This window comes from Ranitomeya imitator, chromosome 1, assembly GCF_032444005.1.
Source record: "Ranitomeya imitator isolate aRanImi1 chromosome 1, aRanImi1.pri, whole genome shotgun sequence".
Classification (NCBI taxonomy): domain Eukaryota; kingdom Metazoa; phylum Chordata; class Amphibia; order Anura; family Dendrobatidae; genus Ranitomeya; species Ranitomeya imitator.
Window position 1 is genome coordinate 166,302,006 of NC_091282.1, and position 26,751 is coordinate 166,328,756.

Sequence of the window (26,751 nt, forward strand, 5' to 3'; positions counted from 1 at the left end):
ATGCGTCGTGTTTTGGCGGACCGTCGTCACGAAAAAAACGTACGTCGGATCCGCCATTTCCTACCGCGCATGCGCGGCCGGAACCCCGCCCCCTCCTCCCCGGGACTTAGAATGGGCAGCGGATGCGTTGAAAAACTGCATCCACTGCCCACGTTGTGATGAATTTTCACAACGTTCGTCGGTACGTCGCGCCGACGCTTTGCAACGGCCGCGTACCGACGCTAGTGTGAAAGAAGCCTAAGACTTTTCTGCAGTGTGATCCTCATGCTGCTGTGCGCTAAACACTGACTGAGCTCTGCTACATCAGGATTACGCTTTATTCAGACGTCCCTGCATTACAGACATCTGAAGGAGGCTATACGCTGACATGTATGTAATCCCATCATGTGTGATACAGCCCACCGAGACCACAGCCTGTGATACACTCCACTCTAACAGGTGTCCACATCTGAGTATCACTTATGATCTTAATAAAATGATAACGGAGTATCAAGTGTAACACCCAGAAGCGAAGGGGATTGCCATCAGATACATGTGAGCAAACCGCGCCCACTATTACTGCAGTAGTAAAGCGAGCTAGTTGTACACTAGGTTTTTATAGCAAATTTCAGCAACTGCTCCCTCCAGTGTTTAAAAGTGGAAAATATCAAACAGTTTAAAATTAGTTCTCATTTTTTTATGCAATTAAAAAAAATGTACCGTATGTACTGGAGTATAAGCTGAGATTTTCAGCCCATTTTTTTTAGGCTGCATTTTTTTTAGGCATCCCCTCTCGGCTTATACTCCAGTCATTGCCCCAGGGGGTCGGCAGGGGAGCAGCAGCTGTCACATGCTCACCTATTCCCGGCGCGGTCCTTGGCAGCTTCCCTGATGGTCTCCAGGCGCTGACAGCTTCTTCCAGCATTGAGTGGTCACATGGTACCGCTCATCACAGTAATGAATATGGAGGCGACTCCACTCCCATAGGGGTGGAGCCGCATATTCATATTTGTAATGAGCGGTACCGGTGACCGCTCAACGCTGGAAGAAGCTGCCAGCGCCAGAGACCATCAGGGAAGCTGCCAGGGACCGCGCCAGGAGCAGGTGAGTATAATGGGGAGGGTGAGCACTGCGTAATATTCACCTGTCCTTGTTCCACCGCCGGGCTCCGTCTTCCGCGTCATCTGCCTGTGACGCTCAGGTCAGAGGGCGCAATGACTTGGTTAGTACGCGCCCTCTGCCTCAACGTTAGTGCAGAGGACGCGGAAGACACAGCAGCGCCCGACGGTGGAACGAGGACAGGTGACTATAGCAAGTCAGGGGGCCTGAGCGACGAGAGGTGAGCATGTCATTTTTTTTTAATAGCAGCAACAGCGTATGGGGCATAATAGTCTATGGAGCATCTTATGGGGCCATAATCAGCATTTGTGCAACATTATATGGGGCAAATATCTCTATGGAGCATCTTATGGGGCCATAATCAGCATTTGTGCAGCATTATATGGGGCAAATATCTCTATGGAGCATCTTATGGGACCATAATCAACATTTGTGCAGGATAATATGGGGCATATTTTAATATGGAGCATCTTATGCGGCCCATCATAAACTGTATGGAGCATTATATGGGGCTCCTGATTCAATATGGATATTCAAAAACACTTAACCTACTGATGTCTCAATTAATTTTACTTTTATTGTTATCTATTTTTATTTTATGCTCGAGTCATTAAGATTTCCAAGTTTTTGTGGCAAACTTAAGTTAGGGGTCTCGGCTTATACTCAGGTCGGCTTATACTCGAGTATATACGGTATATATATTCTTTTAAATTAAAACATTAACACTACATTTTTTCAACTGTTGAAAACATTTTAGGGGGATAGCACATTCCATTTAACACCTTCACGACATATGACATATTTACGTCATTATGTCATCTCCCAGATTTTGATGCGGGCTCCGGCACCGAGCCCGCATCTTTCCGGACATGAAAGCTGGTTTAATCAGCTGTTAGGTACATTTCACAGCAGCGGGTGGATCAGAGCTCCAACCGCGGCTGTTAATCTGTTAAATCCTAATGTCAATTTCTGACAGTGGGATTTAACATGCAGCAGCCACAAATGCGTCACAAATTCTGCCCATCCACGCCCATCACAATTGGGGGGCACTGATGGATTGTCATGAAAGCTGGGGCTCTGCAGAAGACTGCCGTGACTTGGGTCTGATTTTGTTCTCTTCCCCTCTTAAACAAAACAAACTATACATGTTTGGTATCTGCGTACTTGTACTGACCTGGAGATTCATATTGCCAGGTCACTTTTACCTGATAGTGAACATGGTCAATAAAAAAAAAAAATGAGGAATTGCACTTTTTTTTTTGCAATTTCACTGTGCTTGGATTTTTTCCCCCGTTTCTCAGTACACTATATGGTAAAATCAATTGTGCCATTCAAAAGTACATCTCATCTCGCAAAAAACAGCCTTCATACAGTTATATTGATGGAAAAATAGAAATGTTACAGCTCTTGGAAGGAGGGGAAGAAAAAATGATCAAGAAAAAAGGCCATGGTGTGAAGGGGCCAAGTAAAGAAAATGCCTCTAAGATGTCCTTATCCTTTAAAGCAGAAACTCACCTGCTTTGCACAGTTTCGCATCCTGGGAAGCAAATAGATTTCTTGAAGCTCCTTTTGTCTTTCCTCTTCCTCCATTTTTCTTCTCTGGTCTGAAGGTATAATGTCTTCCCATGTTTTTGTATTTCGGTCAGACTCCACCATATCATCCTCTTCCATTGTTGAAAAGTTGGCAACCTTAAAACAAACACATAAGCCTGTTATATGGAAAAGAAAATGTAGGCACAAAAATGGAGCGATGTTCTAACAGGCAAGTAGAACCAGCATTCTGCCAAGTCGTCCCTAGTCTGCTAAGCTTTGAGGCAGCATAATATTAACAGAAAGTACCTTAAACTGTGAAAGTAATTCATCGCCTACAGTAAATGGGCCACCTTCATTTTCACGGGTCTCCGCTCTCTTCAATATTTCATCAATGTCCATTTCCTTGAGTTAACGACAGAGGATTGTTAATAGGTAAAACTGTGTAACATACAGAACGTAGGAGAACGTGCGCTGTAATTCTACCTGAGGCTCTTCCTCTTCTCCTTCTGGTTCCTTGAAAAGCTCTTCAGCACCAAACTTTAAAATAGCAGCAAGCTCTTCTTTGTTAAACGGTGTGGAGCTTAAATGTGGAACATATACCATTATTTAGCTGATGCAAAAAGAAAATTAATCCAACAGAGGGTTCGCCACACGCAGACATACCTAGACGGCGTTGATCCAGTGTGTAACACAGTCTTGCCGGTGGTGTCCATTCTTTGAATCACAAGGTGATCCAGCACCATCTTCTTCTTTGCCCTTTCAATAATTTCTTCCTCCACAGAGCTTTTTGTGACCAAGCGATATATATTCACCTAAAAACACAGCGATCTGGTAAGTTTGTGCGTGCACTTCCCTCCACATTGTAACTAAAACATCCCAATAAAATATTCCATTAACCTGTTGGGGACTACTGACATACAAGTGTGGGGGACGAGCATCATCACTGCCTGTAGCAGGCGTCTGGTGCTGAGCCGACTCCAAACAACGCAGGTTCAGGCTGTACTACCTAGCTGGCATGTGGGTGGATCAGCTGCCATCCGAGCCGACACTCTCAACCATAGCACCAGCATTTAAAGAAACTGGTCTGGAGATCGAGACCCGCTAAACTGAATAGATTGGCTGTCAGTAGGCGGGGGGAGCCCCACTGTTTTTCTTAGTTGCAATTCTTCCTGTCAGCCTCCGGGTGGCATCAGAGGACACCTATGAGCTCCTGTGTCCCACAATGAGGGGACCGACAAATATAGATAGATCTATATTCTATCTATACGCACACCTGTATTCCTGGTCAAACACCATCACAGGAGATTAGATCTACAAAAGTTCATATTTACCACCCGCATGTCATTGAGACATTGGCCTCTTTATAGAGCAATCCTTGAAATTAATATTAGCCATAGGACTGCATCCATTTTATTAATACAAAGGATCTTTGGCTTAATTGGAGCATTTCTTTTTAACCTAAATATGTATTTGAGGGTAAAAATCATTTTTGAAATTGGTTTCCATTTGGCTTATACAGGCTCATTCTTTTTAATCCACAATCAACTTTGATGTGGTCAGAAATCAGCCAAGAGCAGCTCAGAAAAAGACAGATAAAAGCATTTCTAACTAACTCCCCTCAGACTGTCAGGTTCGTCTCACTTCTCCGCTAACTCATTCTGCAGTTAGTAATAGACAGTAACACGGGAGCCATAGACCACAAGTGTATAGAGTGTGGCCATGCCACATGACAGAGCGCAGACTCGCTTAAAAAAGTGTATGTCGCGAGGAGGGTGCACCCACTGCCTGGGAGTATACCTTACTCATATGTACCCGCCAGTCCCAGCTCAGAAACCAGCGTGCTTTCTAGGGAGATTCAGAAGTCTGCGATCACAGAGTTACTGCAGACTTATTTTAGCCCGGACAACCCCTTTAACAGAGGTGTAAGAGCTTTCCAAAAATATTGTATAAGAAATGTAAAAAAAAATATCTCAAGTTAACGTTCTTTAATTCCTTTACTATGTTAAGCATTTAAAAATGGAGGACTGTATTCTGCGCTCGGTCTCCCCATGATTATACTTCTGGTCAGTAACTAATGTGGCAAGACTTGCAGAATGGCTCAAATATACAGTTTACATTAGGGCTGAAAATCAGATGATCGATGTACGGACTGATGTTACACTAATCAAATGCTACATGCACCATGTGATATATTGTATTGAATGTGAAGCATGGAACATCAAGATTAAAAAAATAATAATGGCAGAGAGTATTATTCATATATACAACAAAAATGCATCTTACTCAGGAGCTGCCACACATTTTGTTTTTACTTTTTATGGTATAGCTCAGTGATGGTGACCCTTTTAGAGACCTAGTGCCCAAACTGCAAACCAAAACCCACTTATTTATGGCAAAGTGCCAACATGGCAATTTAAAGGGAATCTGTCACCTACTTTATATAAGCTGCGGCCACCACCTTTAGGGGCTTATCTACAGTATTCTGTAATGCTGTAGATAAGCCCCCGATGTTACCTGAAAGAGAAGAAAAACAAGTTAGATTATACTCACCCGGGGGGCGGTCGGGTGGACGTCGCGGTCCGGCGCTTCCCATCTTCGTGTGATGACGTCCAGTGCGCAGGCGCCAGGAAAGGTCCGAGAAGCCGAGCGCCTGCGCACTGCAGTACTTTGCGCTGCCCTCAACAGTGCAGATAAAGTACGCCTGCACAGGAGCCGCAACAGGAAGCAAGGAAGAGGACGTCATCGCATGAAGATAGGAGGCACCGGACTCGGACCGCGACGCCCTTCGGACCGGATCGGGACCGCCTCTGGGTGAGTATAATCTAAGGTGTTTTTCTTACCTTTCCAGTTACATCGGGGGCTTATCTACAGCATTACAGAATGCTGTAGATAAGCCCCTAATGGTGGTGGCCGCAGCTTACATACAAAAAAAGTAGGTGACAGATTGCCTTTAACCAGTACACTGAGGTTTTAGATTAGAATAACAACTTGCACAGAGAGCGGCGGGGGGGTTCTGGGTTATGCAGAGAGCAGGTGGGGGCACCAGAGAGAGAAAGGTACTAGACTGCAGATATAAAAGGAATATGCTCCCCATCCCGGTATATGCTCCCCCATTCCGTGAACACTATATATACTCACCCAATCGATGAATATGCTCCCCATTCCGTGTACCTGCTCCCCCATCCATCCTTGCACACGTTCCCCCATCCATCCTTGCACACGCTCCCCCATCCATCCTTGCACACGCTCCCCCATCCATCCTTGCACACGCTCCCCCATCCATCCTTGCACACGCTCTCCTATCCTTGTACACGCTCCCCCATCCCTCGTACACGCTCCCCCATCCCTCGTACACGCTACCTCCATCCTTGTACACGCTCCCCCCATCCTTGTACACGCTCCCCCCATCCTTGTACACGCTCCCCCCATCCTTGTACACACTCCCCACATCCTTGTACACGCTCCCCCCATCCTTGTACACGCTCCCCCATCCTTGTACACGCTCCCCCATCCTTGTACACGCTCCCCCATCCTTGTACATGCTCCCCCAATCCTGCCTGCGCCGCAGATGTTCAACGCACAGAAAAAAACACACACAAACACTCCCACTCCCCTTCCTTCCTCTCCCAGTCGCACTGCCTTGTCTTCTGAAGCTAGCAGCTGACTTCAGCGTCCAAGCGACTGGTGCGCACAACGTCTCCACCATGCGCTCAGTCACGTGCACGCCAATGTCAGCTGCTGGCTTCTGATTATCTGTCAGTGTGCATTGCTGCATACGGAAATGTGCAGAATTCTAAAAGGAAAAACACATTACCTGCTTCTTTTGTCCTATTCGATGAGCTCTTGCTTGGGCCTGAAGGTCATTTTGTGGATTCCAGTCGGAATCAAAAATGACAACTGTGTCAGCTGAAGCAAGGTTTATTCCAAGACCACCGGCACGGGTAGAGAGCAGAAAGCAAAAGTCCTGCGCAAAGAAGAAAGAACAAGTATTTTCGTAATTTTCTTTTATTTTTGCAATTAGAATGGAAGTGAAGTAAAGCTTCACGAGAAAATAGGGGGGAAAAAAGAGGCTTAATCATTCAAAAAAATGTCATTATCACTTAAAAAAAAAAAAAGTCATCCTTACCTCCGAACCTTCCGCATTAAAATGGTCCAAGGCTTGTTTTCGGATTTCTCCTTTGATGGATCCATCTAATCTCTAAAAAGAAAACATGACAAGTTTAAGCAATCACAATATAGCTGTAAAGTACAAACAGTTTTACAAACTCACTGAAACTGAAGCTGAAATTTACCTGGAAAGGAAACTGTCGAGCCTTTAGGTATTCTGCAAGGATGTCCAGCATCCGAACCATTTGAGAAAATATCAAGACTCTGTTACCGCGTTCTCTCAGACGTACTAGCAACTTGTCCAGAAGAATCAGCTTCCCGCTACTGCGAATTAAGTGCTAAAGAGCAAAAACAAACAGTAAAACAAAAGAAAAAAAAATGAATAACTGAAAATGATCCAGTTTCCATCATTGTTAAGGTGTAGCTACACAATGGCATGGCCATCTACAGCTCTGAATATTAGCAAAACCTAGTATGTCATATTCTGTATTATACAATGCACAGCTATTGTGCATCATCCACAATGCTGGACCACAGCACCTGGGCAACAGGAGGATGGCTGCCAGGAAGCGAGGATTTATTTCCTGCATGAAGTGTCACGTTCCCTGGGGATCAAAGACTATCACTTCCTGAAATCATCCAGATTTCTTTAAAAAAATAAAAAATAAGTCTTACCAACATGCCCGCCGCTACACGTCCTACACTGTGACTGGCTGCAGCAGTGATGTGTTGATTATACTTGTGGATGTCCATGGATTATCCATAGTATAGGTGATAACTTACTGATCAGTAACTTTTTTTTTTTTAGGGACTACATTCCATCTGAAGTCACTTTGAGGGGTCTATATAATTGAAAATACCCAAGTGACACCATTCTAAGAAAAGCACCCCTCAATGTGCTCACAACCACATTCAAAAAGGTTATTAACCCTTCAGGTGCTTTAGATGCCGAACATGATTGGGGACTTGCTTTTTTTGTGGATTGACTTGAAGCCTTTGTTAGGAACCTTTTAGATCAAATTTATCTTGCGCTTTACACTGAGCACTTACATAGGATAGGGGTTTAGGTGTGACGTGATTCAGATGAAACCCCCCAGAGGGATCCATTCATTATACTGAGGCAGCAAAGTTACTCTGGACACAGTCTGGCCTCTGTTCAGCGGTGCACTTTTTTGCACATCTAAAAAGATGGACACTGCTGTTTTTGGGAGGCAGAATGAACAAATCAACAGCAGGAATTGGTTTCATTTATTTTGTACGCCGTTCCTCATGTAGCATAAGTGATATGGCGACTTTATTCTTCGGGTCAGTGCGATTACAGAGATACCAGATTTATATCGTTTTATGCTTGGCTGCTGTCACACACTAATAGATGCTTTTCATTGCAAAAAAACTGTTTTTGCATCACCATATTTTGAGTTATAATTTTTCCATATTTCGGCAGACAGAGTCGTGTGAGGGGTTGTTTTTTGCGGGACGAGTTGACGTTTTTATCAGTATCATTTTCAAACACATGACATTTTTTGATCGTTTTCTGTTCAGCGGCAGAATAAACCAAAACCAACAATTCAGGAACATTTTTTTTGTCATTTCTCGTGTGGTAAAATTGTTAAATGCAGCTTTATTCTTTGGGTCAATATACGTACAGCGATACCACACTTAATATATAGTTAATGTTTTGGCGCTTTTACACAATAAAAACTATTTTATATGAAAACAAATTTTTGCATCGCTTTTTGATCGTGTTTTATTCCACTTTTTGTTCAGTGATATCATGATAAAACAGGATTTTTGGTTGCTTACCGTAAAATCTGTTTCTTGAAGCCTCCATTGGGGGACACAGGAACGGTTCCTGTGTCCCCCAATGAGAGGCGATAAAGAAAACAGATTTGTTTATAAAAATATTTATTTATGGGTACAATGTAATATATAAACACACTTTTTTTTTTATTATTATTTTTTTTTTTTACATTCACTCCCTCTGCATGCCTGATAAATGCTATCGATGTATTTCGATAGCAGCTTTTAGCGGGTTAAAATGCCAGGAGCGGGGCAGGCGAGTGCCAGAATCAGCTGACACCCGATGGCAATTGCCCATGCACAGTCTCCTATGCGCGGGACATTGCCATGACCAGTATATACTGCATTGTGCAAAAACGCAATGGGATTGCGATTGTTTCTGAAAATTGGCGCAAAACCTACACTAAATCCACAACGTGTGACTGCAGCTTAAAACATATGATTGATTTTATTGCTGCAGTACTTTTGAATGAAGAGACGGCATTATGTCTAACCTGTAAAGCTTCTTGCCTGTTGTAGAATTCATTATCTTCCGGAGGCTTAATGAGGTAGCAATGGTTACAACACTTTTTAAGCTCCATCATGATGTTTAAAAATCCTGAGGTACTTCCTTTCCCGCCTTTGCTCAAAGCCTTATAATTGCGTGTTAAGATCCACCTGAGGAAAGGACAGAAACAATGACGAGATCTTTTACAAGAACATATTCAAGATCCATATTAAATATATCCTGGATAAGGTACTGATATAATTCAATGGGGCCTTGTATAGTTATATTTTCACATGGCGGTATAACAAGGCAGCATAAGATAAACTCTTGGCATAACTATTGGATGCCAAATCACATGAAATTTTCCTGCCTAGCACAGGAATAGTAAGGGCTAGTAGGATCTGAGATGCAAACCCAATATAAAATAGTAATGTTATTAATACTCATTGTGGTCCAAAATTGCATGCATAAGTTAATGTTCAGAAACAACCCACGGCAAGTATACTTACTTATAGTACTGTTTCTGCAGAGCACTCATCTCAACTCTCAAAATTTGTTCTACTTTAGCTGGTAAAGATTTCTCCACATCTTTCTTTACTCTTCTTAGAAGGAATGGCTCAAGTTCTTTGTGAAGACTTGCATAGCCATATTCTCTGCCTTTACCATGCTCCTCCTCAAAGTGCTCCCAGGAGGAGAACCTATTATAGAATATATACACACAAAAAAATATATATTTTGTTTAGTCTGCTCTATGGAAGAAACTGTACCTCTAAGAGTTGCAGAAGGCACAAGACAAAAGGGTTCATAATACTAAAAACAAGTGTGTAAAACAGAGGATTCCCCAAATATTGTAATGGAAAAGGACATCTTATACTGAATACAACATCTCTAAGGCTTCGTGGTCCGAGTTCGAATGGTTGGCAGTTTTCCTGACCCGAACTGGACAGGCTCGAATATGCCTCCAAGGCTGTGGAGTTCAGGTTAGGAGACACTTATGGACAGTCTGTGCATCGTACTCGGCCCACGAAACATGGATGTGTAAAACAGGCCCAATATTCTAGGTATTAATGCTTTCATATCTGAAGCTCTTACTTTTCTGGCATAATGAAGTGAAGCAAGGACCACAATTCTTTAAGGGAGTTCTGTAAAGGCGTTCCAGTGATGAGGAGACGATGATTTGACTTGAAGTCTATCAGGGTCTTGTACAGCAGAGAATCATCGTTTTTCAGCCGATGAGCTTCATCAACACCTACGAAAGACCAGTTAACACCACCTAGGAAAGACTAGGGAAAAGAAAACCAACAACTCAGTTAATAGATTCTGTGACTGACTAGAGTTGAACGCTCATATTCAAGAAAATTAAAGGGGCTGTCCACTGCTAGGACAACTCCCCTTCTTGATCTAAATGTTTGGTGCAGATGAAAAAAAAAAAAGCTCACTCACCTTCCATGTCGGCGCTGTTCCAGCCGTGTTGACATTTGCGTTCTCAGGGATCTCATGCGGTTGATATGAAACGTGAGCCTGGCGCCCAATCAGTGCTGGCGTCACTGGCCGTGCCTTCGGACAAATTGAGCATCAATAGGAACGAAGAGCAGCCGCAGCGCTGACTCCCTCTTCATGCTCGATTTGTCTGAAGGTGGGGTCAGTGACGCCAATGCTCACATATCGTAACAACCACATGAGAGTCCCAGGAACCTGAATGCCAACATCGCTGAAACAGTGCCAGCACGGGAGGTAAATAAGCTTTTTTTACTTTATAGGGGCAAAGCTTATATGTGAGAAGGGGTTGTCCAAGTAGTGGGCAACTTCTTTAAGTCACAATGAACTTAATAAGCTGCTGGCAATTTGTTTTCTCTATCGCTTCATTGGGGGACACAGGAAACCATGGGGGTGTATCCTGCTGTGACTAGACAATACAAAAAATTAGCTTCTCCTCAGTAGTATACACCCACCGACTGGAAACAAGACGACCAGTTTAGATTAGTGTCAGTAAGAGGCAGACACGGGTCTTTTATTAGACCCATATTTACCTTGGTTTTCTCTTCTATCCCATGAAGGGAAACAGTATCAACAGTCACACTGATATCCCATGTAGAAACAGAGTACGGCGTAGACAGACAGCCCGTATCCTCTTCTGTCTATCCGGCAGGAACATAGCCCCTAACACATAACACATCAAAAGTATTCAGGTGATCTCAGGAAGGGTCCAGGTCCCCACTCGTGCCCACCAGAGCCAGATAGTGTCAGAAAGTACAGACATCCAGCAATCCGATGAGGTTTGGACGTTTGATCTTATATCGGAGATATCTTTAGGGACGAAGAGTTACCCCTTTTTATCCTGCAGGTTCACCTCCCCCTGTTCCCCAGGAAGATGACTGGACATTGTTACTCACAGGATTCACTATACAGGGGCTCTTTATTGTGTAGATGTACATGTGGGGCTCTTTATTAGTGTGTGATGGATCAAGGGCAGTGCATTGGAGGTGTCTTACTAGCCTTTTGTTTTCAGCCCAGCCTCGTCTTCCTCGTCGTCCTGGTTCTTCGTGGAGGCCTAGTTCTCAAATTTAGCCCCCCTGCTTAGTTTGGAGCCTTCTCCTGCGGCTGTGACACGTCCCCGCACTCACAGCCAATCAGTCACACTGGCTCTTCTGTACTTCCAGTCCACCATCCTCAGCCAATTACAGTGCGCCTTGCTCCCTGGATACAGGGGAGAAGAGCACGCCTTTTTCTGACTGAGGACGCTCTTCTCCGACGGCGCAATCTTTCTTCCCCAGAAGCCTGCACCAACCGTTACATGAGGAAAGGTGATCTGCAACTACTGCTTCTACTATTACAGTGTTTGGGCCGGTTCCTGGCTGATTAAAGACTCTTTATTCCAACAGTCTAATCCACATTATGGAGAGTCTCTTCAGCCCTGGGATTCGGTTCCTGAAGTCACGCAATTCCCTTCTCCAACATCGTAAATCACAGCCATAGTTTGAGAGCCGCTTCAGTCCAGGATCAGATGTTGTATCCTTCTTGGTATTTAGAGTCCGTTTGTTTTTCCTCTCCCGGTCATTACATTTTGACTTCCAGGTACAGAACTGTCTCACACGGACAGACCATTCCAAGTTATGGAATCTTTGGCTATGTAGCCATGTGGTTCACAGGTTCAGCACTCGTACCCAGCTGGTTGGGTTTGCAAGTCACCCTCCACCCTCTGTTGCCTACACAAAGCACCCTGTTGCCGGGAGCAGGCATTTTCCCAGGGATCACCCTCCCCCAGATGGTTAGACATCACTGAATAGACTGCACACTTTGTGTTTCTTCTTATAGCAGCCTACTTTTAACGATCTTGTCCTGTTGCGGTTCTTCCCAAAGTAAGCGGTCCCACATTTGAGGATCCTGGTCCCCTTCCTGCCTAGAAGGTCCGGGTTGGACAAGGGTTACCCAAGAAGCCTCAGGGGGTCAGTACTTATTTTTTCCAATACGCTGGACCAGTCGTTCCTCATCAGTAACATTCTTTTCACCACGTACGCCCTTTCCAGCTCGGTTTCACACTGTTGTACTGTTGTCAGTACTTGGATTCTAGGTTCAGACCTCTCCATGGTTACCTCTCCAGGGAGTTGGTAGATCTCCTTCCCATGCTTTGCATGGCTTTACTCCAGCCATTAAGGTTTTTCTCATCTAGCCATCTCCCTATTCAGTGTAGGACAATTCCTATCCTTCCATTCAGGATCTCTGGCTTATGTACGGATGTTGCCTTCGACATTCTCCAAGACACCTAAATCCTGCGAGTTTACCGCAACTCAAATTCACCGCAGTGAAATGCTCCCGGTGAACTGTGGTAAACTCAACTCTGCACCGTGAGACTTTTTCTCACTGTGCTATCGGTGATCTCACCGGTGGGAGATCAACGCAGTTCATTTGCCCGGCTGGGAACGCAGCCTCAGTGACTGAAGGTAACATGATGAGGTCACCGCAGCTCACTGATTATTCATGAGTGGTTCAAAGCATGGATGGTCGCATCTTGGCACCGTTCAGGTTGAAAACTATTAATCCCCAGTCATGGATTACCGCATGGAACAGAACAACGGACAGGTGAGGGATATTGTTGTGTTTAATTTTTGTTTTATTAGTGGAGACTAGGGATTCAATGGAATTGGCGTTAGGAGAGTATAACTGTTTGTTATTCTTAAATAAAAAGGGAAAGTGTCGCTTGTTTTTATTTCAAATAAAAGACTTTATTCTGGCTGTGTCTTTGTTTATAATATAACTATAGGATTAGTAATAGATAGGTGTCTTATAGACACCCAGGGGCACTGAAGCTGGCTGGACCCAACCAATTTCACAGCAGCGCTTTACAACCTTTATAGCACAGGGCTTATGTACCATGTTCCTTGCCTAGGACAGACTGATAGACGACAGAGGTGGCCAGTAATGTAGACAATGAGCAGTAAACCATAAAATTAACAATCCATTGATGACTAAAAGGATATTTAATAAGAAGACAACGACAAAGTTTCTTGATTTCATAAGAACTTTGTCATTTAAAAACAACAATTAACCTGAGAATAACCCTTAAAGAAAGGCAAAAGGGAATGAATATCATATAAGTGCTTAAGGGGATGTGATCTTGGGGTGTTCACATATTTTTGTCCTAAAAAAGGGGTAAAACTTTTGATAGAATGTTACACTTACTTTGTCCTTAAGTAAAATTTCATAGGTAGTTAATACAACATTGAACTTCAATCGCTTTGTCTGTAGGTGCATCCACTCATGTGTCCGGATCTGAAGCAAAGAAATCTGGTTTAGGTAACATGAATCAGCAGAATGGATGCTGCGCCAATAAAAACAACAAGTACTGATCGGTGGGGGCAGGGATCAGACTCTCGGCAACCCCCCTAATTAGCTGTCTAAAGGGGCTGTTGTGATTGATGGTAATCAAAGTCACTTTGTTATATTTTCCCCACCTACTTAGTAGAAGGGGTTGTGCTGCATGGTCCCATTGAAGACTTTATTGACCAGCGGGAACGCAGACAGTCAAAGCTCGCAAATCAAACATAGATGTTTTATCCTATGGATAGGTAATCAATTTTGAGATTCACTAATGACCTCTTTTACCCCTTAAGCCCCAAGGGTGGTTTGCACGTTAATGACCGGGCCAATTATTACAATTCTGACCACTGTCCCTTTATGAGGTTATAACTCTGGAACGCTTCAACGGATCTTTGCGATTCTGACATTGTTTTCTCGTGACATTGTACTTCATGATAGTGGTAAAATTTCTTAGACATAACATGCGTTTATTTTGTGAAAAAAACAGAGATTTGGCGAAAATTTTGAAAATTTTGCAATTTTCCAACTTTGAATTTTTATGCCCTTAAATCACAGATATATGTCACACAAAATAATTAATAAGTAACATTTCCCACATGTCTATTTTACATCAGCACAATTTTGGAACCAAAATGTTTTTTTGTTAAGGGTGTTATAAGGGTTAAAAGTTGACCAGCAATTTCTCATTTTTATAACACCAATATTTTTTAGGGACCACATCACATTTGAAGTCATTTTGAGGGGTCTATATGATAGAAATACCCAAGTGTGACACCATTCTAAAAACTGCACCCCTCAAGGTGCTCAAAACCACATTCAAGAAGTTTATTAACCCTTCAGGTGTTTTACAGGAATTTTTGGAATGTTAAAAAAAAAATGAACATTTACGGTAACTTTTTTCACAAAAAATTTACTTCAGCTCCAATTTGTTTTATTTTACCAAGGGTAACAGGAGAAAATGGACCCAAAAAGTTGTTGTACAATTTGTTCTGAGTACGCTGATACACCATATGTGGGGATAAACCACTGTTTGGGTGCATGGCAGAGCTCGGAAGGGAAGGAGCGCCGTTTGACTTTTCAATGCAAAATTGACTGGAATTGAGATGGGACGCCATGCCATCGGGCAGCACGGTGGCGCAGTGGATAGCACAGCAGCCTTGCAGCGCTGGAGTCCTGGGTTCAAACCCCACCAAGGTTTGCGTGGGTTTCCTCCGGAAAGACATACTAATAGGGAATTTAGATTGTGAGCCCCATCGGGTACAGTGATGATAATGTGTGCAAACTGTAAAGCGCTGCGGAATATGTTAGCGCTATATAAAAATAAAGATTATTATTATTATGTTGCGTATGGAGAGCCCCTGATGTGCCTAAACATTGTAACCCCCAGCAAGTTACACCATTTTGGAAAGTAGACCCCCTAAGGAACTTATCTAGATGTGTGGTGAGCACTTTGACCCACCAAGTGCTTCACAGAAGTTTATAATACAGAGCCGTCAAAATAAAAAATCATATTTTTTCACAAATATGATCTTTTCGCCCCCAATTTTTTATTTTCCCAAGGGTAAGAGAAGAAATTGGAACTCAAAAGTTGTTTTGCCATTTGCTCTGAGTATGCCGATACCCCATATGTGAGGGTAAACCACTGTTTGGGCGCATGGCAGAGCTCGGAAGGGAAGGAGTGCCATTTGACTTTTCAAAGCAAAACTGACTGGAATTGAGATGGGACGCCATGTTGTGTTTGGAGAGCCCCTGATGTGCCTAAACATTGAAACCCCCCACAAGTGACACCATTTTGGAAAGTAGACCCCCTAAGGAACTTATCTAGATGTGTTTTGACAGCTTTGAACCCCCAAGTGTTTCACTACAGTTTATAACGCAGAGCCGTGAAAATAAAAATTATTATTATTTTTTTTCACAAAAATTTTTTAGCCCCAGTTTTGTATTTTCCCAAGGGTAACAGGAGAAATTTGACCCCAAAAGTTGTTATCCAATTTGTCCTGAGTACGCTGATACCCCATATGTGGGAGGGAACCACCGTTTGGGCGTATGGCAGAGCTCGGAAGGGAAGGAGCGCCATTTGGAATGCAGACTTAGATGGATTGGTCTGCAGGCGTCACGATGCATTTGTAGGGCCCCTGATGCACCTAAACAGTAGAAACCCCCCACAAGTGACACCATTTTGGAAACTAGACCCCCCAAGGAACTTATCTAGATGTGTTGTGAGAACCCCAAGTGTTTCACTACAGTTTATAACGCAGAGTCGTGAAAATAAAAATAAATTTTTTTCCCACAAAAATGTTTTTTTTTAGCCCCCCAAATTTTTATTTTCCCAAAGGTAACAAGAGAAATTCGACCCCAATAGTTGTTGTCCAATTTGTCCTGAGTATGCTGATACCCCATATGTTGGGGTACACCCCTGTTTTGGCGCACGGGAGAGCTCGGAAGGGAAGGAGCACTGTTTTACTTTTTCAACGCAGAATTGGCTGGAATTGAGATCGGACCCCATGTCGCATTTAGAGAGCCCTGATGTGCCTAAACAGTGGAAACCCCCAATTCTAACTGAAAACCTATCCCAAACACACCCCTAACCCTAATCCCAACCACACCTCTAACCACACCCCTAACCCTGACACACCCCTAACCCTAATCCCAACCGTAAATGTAATCCAAACCCTAACCCTAACTTTAGCCCCAACCCTAACTGTAGCTTTAACCCTAACTGTAGCCCTAACCCTAACTGTAGCCCCAACCCTAACCCCAACCCTAGCCCCAACCCTAACCCTAACGGTAAAATGGAAATAAATACATTTTTTAATTTTTTTACGTTTCCCTAACTAAGGAGGTGTTGAAGGGGGGTTTGATTTACTTTTATAGCGGGTTTTTTAGCGGATTTTTATGATTGGCAGCTGTCACACACTAAAAGACGCTTTTTATTGCAAAAAATATTTTTTTGCGTTACCACATTTTGAGAGCTATAATTTTTCGATATTTTGGTCCACATAGTCATGTGAGGTCTTGTTATTTGCGGGACAAGTTGACGTTTTTATTGGTACCATTTTTGGGCATGTGACAATTGTTGATCGCTTTTTATTCCGATTCTTGTGAGGCAAAATGACCAAAAACCAGCTATTCATGAATTTCTTTTTTTTTTTTTGGGGGGGGGGGGGGGGTTATACCGTTTCACGTTTGCTAAAATGAATAAAGCAATTTTATTCTTCGGGTCAGTACGATTACAGCGATACCTCATTTAGATTATTTTTTCATGTTTTGCTGCTTTTATACAATAAAAACTATTTCATAGAAAAGATAATTATTTTTGCATCGCTTTATTCTGAGGAGTATAACTTTTTTATTGTTTTGCTGATGATGCTGTATTGTGGCTCATTTTTTGAGGGACAAGATGACGTTTTCAGCGGTACCATGGTTATTTGCATCTGTCTTTTTGATCGTGTGTTATTCCACTTTTTGTTCGGCGGTATGAAATAAAGCGTTTTTTGCCTTTTTTTACGGTGTTCACTGAAGGGGTTAACTAGTGAGCCAGTTTTATAGGTCAGGTCGTTACGGACGCGGCGATACTAAATATGTGTACTTTTATTTATTTTTTTTTTAATTTAGATAAAGAAATGTATTTATGGGAACAATATATATATTTTTTCTCTTTATTTATTACCGTAACTTTTTTTTTTTTTTTTTTACACATTTAAAAGATCTGACGTGCACTGTTCCTGGCTTACCAGCGCTTGCTCTGAGCAGGCACTTGGTAAGCCACCTCCCTGCAGGACCCGGAAGTAGCCATTTTGGATCCGGGTCCTGCAGGGAGGAGACGCTCGGTACAAGGTAAGCTCATCGCCTAGTACCGATCGTCTCAGGGAAGCCCCCAGGGAGCCCCCTCCCTGCGCGATGCTTCCCTGTACCGCCGGAACACTGCAATCATGTTTGATCGCAGTGTGTCGGGGGTTAATGTGCCGGGAGCGGTCCATGACCGCTCCTGGCACATAGTGCCGGATGTCGGCTGCGATAGTCAGCTGACACCCGGTTGCAATCGGCCACGCTCCCCCCGTGAGTGTGGCCGATCGCATATGACGTACTATCCCGTCACTGGGAATTAAGTCCCAGGTCACCTTGATGGGATAGTACGTCATATGGGATTAAGGGGTTAAAGACTTGTCCAGAATTATGAAAAAGGGTCCCTTTTCTTTTCTCTGTGCCTGGGGCTGCAGCCTTCACTGGATACTAAAAAAAAAATTCCAACTAGCTCTAGAAAATAAAGCTAAAAATTAAGCAAAAGCTGCCCACGTTAACAAATAATTTTTCTTGTGGAAAATCTTGGACATAAAACAAATACCAATATAACTGCAAGTTCAACTTACCACATTTCTACTATTAATGTCCCCCAAGTACACCACAGCGTTCATTAATGGGGCCCAATTCTGGATTTCTCTTTGCCAGGACGTTAAAGTAGAAAGGGGAACCACAATCAAAAATGGCCCATAAAGCTGATGTTCATGGAACAAATAATTTAAGAAAGAAATGGTTTGAATGGTTTTTCCCAATCCCATTTCATCTGCCAAGATGCAACTGTTTCCTCTGTAGAAAAATGACACAATTTCAATTATTTCTGCTGCCCAACAGAAGCACAATTGCAGTTGCAATTCATTTTCATTGTCAATGTGCGCCAACATAAAAGCAAAATGGCATGCAGCATTAAAGTGCACTAAGCGTAAACCTGGTCATAAGGGGTTCTTCCAACATACATTTATCACATATTGGCACGGGTGAATAGGGGGAGCAACAGTCAGGTGCCCACCAGAAGTGTACATAGAAATCATAGGGCCCCAAAGCATAGGTTCTAATTGTACCCCATTACACATGTGCTGCAATAAAAATCCCCCGTTGCCTCCAAAAAATGTTATATATGTTATTAGTGGTGTCATGCCACATAGCATAGGTGTAATCTCAGAAAGGCATAGCTCACGATCTCCCTGCAGACAGACATTACTGAAGCACTTGCACAGCAATATTTCCACTGTTGAAGCACTTTAGTGTTCTCACCCACTACAATATGCTAAAGACCATGAAAGGGGTATGTTGCTTCCCAAAATGGGCCCTATGCACGGAATGATACCCCCACAGTTCCACTCACAGTATAATGCCCTTCACAGCCACAGCCTGAGGTTGCAGATGCTTTTGTAGTTGTGACTTGGAGGGGGAGTACAGGGTCATTCAGCAGCGGGTTTCCCAAATTATAAGGGTGCTGCTATCAGCAGCAGGCCACTGATTCCTGCTGATCAGAGATATGTCACCTAGCCTGTGATTGCCTAATAAATAACTGTCATGGCACAAGCCCTTTAAAGTAGCAGTAATATAATTTGCATGCAAGAAACACATGCAAGTAACTAGCAAAGAGAATAATGCAGCACTTACTTGCACCATGAGTGTGCCAGCCAGTTTAGGCCATTTAATTGATAGTCTCTTAGCTCCAGTGTATCAGTCCTTCCAATGTAGGATGGCTGCTTCTTCAGAGCCACAAACCTCGGCCTTAGTTTTAAAACCTGGGACAAATATTACATCTGTTCATACAATCCAGCATGTAGCATAAAGCATTAACATATGGAGACCAGTGTAATTACATACACACTAATGCTACTGATGTCTAAAAATGCTAAAGAAATACTGCGCATAATATACTTGGAATATATACTCCCCGCTTAGTAATTCCCACCTGTGCAGCTGTATTACAGGTGGGCTTTGGTCCTATAACACTGATTTGCAACTAGAGGGGTTCTTCGCTGTCAGATAATGTTCCACATCTGGTGTAGTTCGATAAAAAAAAATAAGCCGTGCTTTGATTGCTTTCTCTGGGTCCTCATGTGAGCTGCGACGCCGATATCAAATCAACAGCGCGGCAGCCAGTTAGCTCAGCGGCTCTGAACTCCGAAAGGGAGATCCATCTACATTGGCAATGATCCGGAGCTCACTGATTGGCTGCGGCACTAATGTCATGTCGACAATGCTGCAACCAATGTCAGACACCAGAAGCAGCAGCAGACACTCACCGGTGGGCAGGAGAAAGAGGACAATGTGGTTTGTTTGTTTTTTGCTTTTTTTTTTTTTAACAAACTACAGCTGGAAGCGTAGCTGAAACTAAGCTTATATGTATTGTCAGCTTTCATAAAAGCAAACTAAAAAAAACAAACAGCTATCACATTTGGAGGCAGCCTGTTTCAACAAGAATCTGCTTCTCAGATATTTCTGCAATGGACAAAGTAAGCAAAGTCTCGTTTCTTTAGTAAAGGGGTTGTTAGGAGTGATTAAATCATTAATGGTTTCATCTAAAAGCAGACCATATAATTTTTATTTGTACTGTCTGGTATTGCAGCTCAGCTCCATTGACGTGAATGAGGCAGAGCTGCAACACCACATACAACCCGAGTACAGGTGTGGCACTGTCTTTGGAAGAAAGCAGCTATGGCCATTTGTTTTCAGAGAAACTCTTTTAGACTAAACAAGCTCTGTCATATTGATAAACACTGGGAGGACGCGGGGCAGGGAAGACGCGGGGCAGGGAAGACGCGGGGCAGGGAAGACGCGGGGCAGGGAAGACGCGGGGCAGGGAAGACGCGGGGCAGGGAAGACGCGGGGCAGGGAAGACGCGGGGCAGGGAGGACGCGGGGCAGGGAGGACGCGGGGCAGGGAGGACGCGGGGCAGGGAGGACGCGAGGCAGGGAGGACGCGAGGCAGGGAGGACGCGAGGCAGGGAAGACGCGAGGCAGGGAAGACGCGAGGCAGGGAAGACGCGAGGCAGGGAAGACGCGAGGCAGGGAAGACGCGAGGCAGGGAAGACGCGAGGCAGGGAAGACGCGAGGCAGGGAAGACGCGAGGCAGGGAAGACGCGAGGCAGGGAAGACGCGAGGCAGGGAAGACGCGAGGCAGGGAAGACGCGAGGCAGGGAAGACGCGAGGCAGGGAAGACGCGAGGCAGGGAAGACGCGAGGCAGGGAAGACGCGAGGCAGGGAAGACGCGAGGCAGGGAAGACGCGAGGCAGGGAAGACGCGAGGCAGGGAAGACGCGAGGCAGGGAAGACGCGAGGCAGGGAAGACGCGAGGCAGGGAAGACGCGAGGCAGGGAAGACGCGAGGCAGGGAAGACGCGAGGCAGGGAAGACGCGAGGCAGGGAAGACGCGAGGCAGGGAAGACGCGAGGCAGGGAAGACGCGAGGCAGGGAAGACGCGAGGCAGGGAAGACGCGAGGCAGGGAAGACGCGAGGCAGGGAAGACGCGAGGCAGGGAAGACGCGAGGCAGGGAAGACGCGAGGCAGGGAAGACGCGAGGCAGGGAAGACGCGAGGCAGGGAAGACGCGAGGCAGGGAAGACGCGAGGCAGGGAAGACGCGAGGCAGGGAAGACGCGAGGCAGGGAAGACGCGAGGCAGTCCTCTGCATCTATTAACTCTTACCTTGCAATCCTTAAAAGGAATGGTTTTGGACTGATTTCTACTGAAGTATTCATCGATGTGTGCCTGAAATTTTTTTGCAATAAGTGCACCATCCTCCCAACTGCACTCTGAATACGGAAGCCCCTGCCACTTGCAAAAATAATCTGGGTATCCTGCTGCAGATTTCTGATTGGAATGAGCTGGGGAAAAAAAAAAATGTACTGTGAGCTCAAAGCATCTACACATTTTATAGCTGTAGAAGAACAATGAAAGCACTGATCACTGAAGCGCACAAAGGGTTAAAATACACTTACTATTAGGCTATGTGCACAAGTATTAATTATGATTCTGAATTAGACTGAATTCTAGAATGCATTTGGCTACTCATCACTACTACAATATTATCATCATCTGCACCATCTAATCGAGCTGTTCTCCTCTTCCCACAGGTATGCACTGACTTTACCCAGCTCTCCCTGGCTTCTGAATGTCTCTGTATACTGCACTGGCTTTTCTATGCTTCCCCTGGATCTGAGTGTCTTGGTGCAGCACATATAATCCTTTTAGTATGCTTTCTCACCTATGAGCTTGTTTCCATGACCTGTTTTCATGTATCCCATTGTGTGATCCTGGCATCTCTTTGAGTGGTCAGTCTTACCCCTCCCTCACTTTATGACCTTTGCTTAACTCTCTACATCTGGTCTCCCATACCCAGCCACCCCCTCATTCACACCTGATTGCCCCTAACTGGGGATATATTCACATGCAGGAGTCTGCTATAGACTCAGTCTGCTGCAAATCATCTTTTAACTTCCATCTTTTAAATTACATCTTTTTAATTATGATTCTGAATTAGACTGAATTACATCTTTTTAATTATGATTCTGAATTAGACTGAATTACATCTTTTTAATTATGATTCTGAATTAGACTGAATTGGACTGGAATTGACTGGAAGGTAACAGAACACCAACCACTACAATGTTTCGGTTTCATTTCTCTTTCACACCCATACTACTTTCCTTCTTACAATCTCCTGCAATCCCTCCTCCTAGTAAGGAACTAGTCATTTCTTCCTCCATACTCCCCAGCCATCTCACCTTCTCCTCAGAACTGTTCCTCCACATACAATCCTTTTTATCCAGACACACACGGCCGCATCATGTCCTATCCTGCTCCCACCTTCTAATGACCTGTCTGTTACTCCTCATTGCTGGTGACATATCCCCAAATCCCGGCCCTCCCCAATTCATCCCCACACTCGTTTCTAACCCCCTGCCACGATCCTCCGCATGTTTTCCCAACCACGACAACCTCATACCCATTCATCCAGCCCCCACTCCCCAGCTCCCCCTACTTGGAGCACTATGGAACGCACGCTCCATCTGCCACAAACTGACATTTATCCATGACCTCTTCATCACCAACAAACTCTCCTTCCTCGGCCTCACTGAAACCTGGCTCACCCCCTCTGACTCGGCCTCTCCAGCTGCGCTCTCCTATGGCGGATTCCACCTCTCTCACACCCCTCGCCCCAGCAACAAACGCGGTGGAGGAGTTGGCTTGCTCCTGTCCGACACCTGCTCCTTCACTCCAATCCCGCTACCACCCTCCGCTACTCTTCCCTCGTTTGAGGTGCACTCTGTCCGCATCTATTCCCCCTCCAACCTCCAGCTGGCTGTCATCTACCGCCCCCCAGAACTAGCCATCTCCACCTTTCTCGACCACTTCACCACCTGGCTACTTCATTTCCTCTCTGTTGACATCCCCACTATCATCATGGGTGATTTCAATGTCCCCATTGACACTTTCACCTCAGCTACCTCTAAACTTTTATCACTGACTGCCTCCTTTGGCCTCACTCAATGGTCCTCTGAGGCCACTCACAAAGATGGCCACACGCTGGACCTCATCTTCACCCGCCTCTGCTCCCTTACTAATCTCACTAACACACCCCTCCCCCTGTCTGACCACAACCTACTGACATTCTCGTCCCTCTCCTCTCCTAGTGTGCAACCCCCACTCCACAAACTCACTCACCCTCGCAGAAATCTCAAACATCTCAACTTACAATCACTCTCTGAGTCCCTTCCCCCTCTCACAGACATAGCTTCCCTTCATGACACAGATGCTGCTGCCACTTTTTATAACACCACAATAACAACAACACTCGATTCGGCCGCCCCACTCATGCATAGTAAAACTCGTACAATTAACAGGCAGCCCTGGCTGACCAGCCTGACCAAAGAATTGAGACGGGCTTCCAGGATTGCTGAGCGGAGATGGAAGCGATCCCACTCTGCCGACCACTTCACTGCATACAAGCAGTCCCTCGCCAGCTTCAAGTCTGCGCTCACTGACGCAAAACAAACTTACTTCTCATCCCTCATATCCTCCCTGTCTCACAACCCTAAACAGCTTTTCAACACTTTCAATTCTCTACTCCGTCCCCCCGCACCTCCTCCCTCCCCCCTCATTTCTGCTGATGACTTCGCCTCTTTCTTTAAACAGAAGATCAATACGATCAGAGAAAGCTTTGGCCCACAGCGCCCACTGCCCCTCTTAGCTGCTTAACCCTGCTCCTCCAAAACCAGCTTCTCCACCATGACAGAAGATCAGCTCTCCACCCTCCTGTCAAGATCACACCTCACCACCTGCACGCTTGACCCGCTCCCATCCCACCTCATCCCTAACCTTTCCACGGTCTTCATCCCAACCCTAACGCACCTCTTCAACCTCTCACTCACAACAGGTGTCTTTCCCTCATCCTTCAAGCATGCCAAGATCACACCCATCCTCAAAAAGCCCTCCCTCGACCCATCCTCTGTGTCTAGCTATCGCCCAATATCTCTTCTCCCTTATGCCTCCAAATTGCTGGAGCAACACGTCCATCTTGAACTGTCCTCCCACTTCTCCTCCTGCTCCCTCTTTGATCGGTTACAATCAGGCTTCCGTTCCCATCACTCAACTGAAACTGCCCTAACTAAAGTCACCAATGACCTACTAACTGCCAGGAGCAAGCGACACTACTCTGTCCTCCTTCTCCTGGACTTGTCTTCTGCCTTTGACACTGTTGACCACTCCCTTTTGCTACAAATCCTCTCATCCCTTGGCATAAGAGACTTGGCCCTTTCCTGGATCTCGTCATATCTGACAGACCGAACATTCAGTGTCTCCCTCCCCCACACCACCTCCTCACTTCGCCCCTTGTCAGTCGGTGTTCCTCAAGGCTCTGTTCTAGGACCCCTACTCTTCTCCATCTACACTTTCGGCCTGGGACAGCTCATAGAATCCCACGGTATGCAGTACCATCTCTACGCCGACGACACGCAGATCTACCTCTCCGGACCTGACCTCTCCTCCTTGCTTACCAAAATCCCGCACTGTCTGTCTGCCATTTCAGCCTTCTTTTCTGCTCGCTTTCTACAACTGAACATGGACAAAACAGAATTCATCATCTTTCCCCCATCTCACTCTACCCCTCCACCACATCTATCCATCAATGTCAATGGCTGCTCACTATCCCCAGTCCCACACGCCCGGTGCCTCGGGGTGATCCTCGACTCTGCCCTCTCTTTCAAGCCACATATCCAAGCCCTTGCCTCCTCCTGTCGTCTCAAACTCAAAAATATTTCCCGGATCCGTGCTTTCCTTGACCGCAACACTGCAAAAACGCTAGTGCATGCCCTTATCATCTCCCGCCTCGACTACTGCAACCTCCTACTCTCTGGACTCCCCTCTAGCACTCTGGCACCACTCCAATCCATCCTACACTCTGCTGCCCGACTAATCCACCTGTCCCCCCGCTATTCCCCAGCCTCTCCCCTGTGTCAAGCCCTTCACTGGCTTCCTATCGCCCAGAGAGTCCAGGTCAAAACCCTCACACTGACATACAAAGCCATTCACAACCTGTCTCCTCCATACATCTGTGACATGGTCTCCCGGTACCTACCTACACGCGACCTCCGATCCTCCCAAGACCTCCTTCTCTACTCCCCTCTCATCTCTTCTTCCCATAACCGCATCCAAGACTTCTCCCGTGCTTCCCCCATACTCTGGAACTCTCTACCCCAACACATCAGACTTGCGCCTACCATAGAAACCTTCAAAAAGAACCTGAAGACTCATCTCTTCCGACAAGCCTACAGCCTGCAGTGATCCTCAACCTACTGAACAGCCGCACAGCCAGCTCTTCCCTCTCCTAATGTATCCTCACCCACCCCCTGCAGACTGTGAGCCCTCGCGGGCAGGGTCCTCCCTCCTTATGTACTCGTGTGCCTTGTTATCTGCTCATGTTTAATGTAATTGTCTATATTTGCCCCGTATTCACATGTAAAGCGCCATGGAATAAATGGCGCTATAAAAATGTATAATAATAATAATAATAATAATAAAAAGTACAGGTTTTTTTGCGTTTTTTCACGCTAAAAACCCTATAAAAACTCATTAAAAACGCATACATTATGCATTCTATCATTTAGAATGCATTCTGTATGTTTTGTGCACATGGATGCATTTTTTTCCGCGAAAAAAACGCATGCGGTAAAAAAATGAGCATGTTCATTATTTTTGCGGATTTTCTGCGTTTTTCCCGCAATTCTATGCATTTGGGAAAAAACGCACAAAAAACGCACCAAAAACGCGTCAAAATCGCGGTAAAAACGCATGTGGATTTCTGGCAGAAATGTCCGGATTTTGTCAGGAAAATTTCTGCAAGAAATCCTGACGTGTGCACATACCCTCATACTTTATAGCACTCCAACGTATTCCACAGCACTTTACAATGAGGAAAAATGAAGCTCTAAAAAGACATTTAAACCATTCACCAACACTTGCTAGAAAGACTGTTACAGAAGACAGAATCTTCTTTATCACGGCTCAGCTCACGCGTGCCATAGCGGCAGATTCTTTGTCTGAAGGACTTTCCATGGGAAGAAGTGTTGTTTTCAATAGGACAGCAAACAGTAATGCATGTTGGGCTTTCCTTGCCATCAAATCTGATGAATTGCAAATGATGTTGCAAACAGAGCCTTGAATACGAATGTGAACATAACCCAACTTTCATTTAACCCTGCTGTTCTGTTCGGTCTGGGGAGACCTATTTTGAACTTTGGTATTTTTTGGGGTGTTCAAGATGCGGTTCTGAACCTTGTGGTTGATTGACTTAAATGAGGATGGGTCGGTCGGCCACGGGTTTCAGAGCCGCATCTTGAATATTTTAAAGAATATTGAAGTTCAAAGTCGGTCATTTTTGACCAACAGAACAGCAGGGTTAAGGTCATCACATTACTGCTGCCCACTACAGGCAGTATGGAGTAGGTACAGGCCCCCTGCAGAGCATGCAGGTCAGCAAGCCTCAAGAATAGGGCAATAGCGGAAAAATGGACTCAAAGTTAGGTTCTCATCATATTATGTGATCACAATTCTGTATATGCCACAGACAGCTTTCACTGTATCCTTATACAGCTGAATACAT

At 44.9% G+C, this 26,751-nt stretch overlaps 1 protein-coding gene across 4 annotated transcripts in view; it reads right to left on the reverse strand.

The window, feature by feature from the left end:
- Positions 1–26,751, reverse strand: part of CHD1 (chromodomain helicase DNA binding protein 1) — a 109,174-nt gene that overhangs the window by 30,880 nt on the left and 51,543 nt on the right. For all 4 annotated transcript variants that reach the window (XM_069752169.1, XM_069752186.1, XM_069752178.1 and 1 more), the window contains 14 exons: positions 21,297–21,475; positions 19,268–19,395; positions 18,214–18,430; positions 13,706–13,795; positions 10,118–10,308; positions 9,535–9,723; positions 9,033–9,195; positions 6,924–7,076; positions 6,758–6,829; positions 6,446–6,595; positions 3,295–3,443; positions 3,115–3,211; positions 2,938–3,033; positions 2,614–2,787 (listed from right to left, as the gene is read on the reverse strand). In XM_069752169.1, the coding sequence (XP_069608270.1) occupies positions 2,614–2,787; positions 2,938–3,033; positions 3,115–3,211; positions 3,295–3,443; positions 6,446–6,595; positions 6,758–6,829; positions 6,924–7,076; positions 9,033–9,195; positions 9,535–9,723; positions 10,118–10,308; positions 13,706–13,795; positions 18,214–18,430; positions 19,268–19,395; positions 21,297–21,475 (2,048 nt within the window). The remainder of the gene's footprint in view (positions 1–2,613; positions 2,788–2,937; positions 3,034–3,114; positions 3,212–3,294; positions 3,444–6,445; positions 6,596–6,757; positions 6,830–6,923; positions 7,077–9,032; positions 9,196–9,534; positions 9,724–10,117; positions 10,309–13,705; positions 13,796–18,213; positions 18,431–19,267; positions 19,396–21,296; positions 21,476–26,751) is intronic.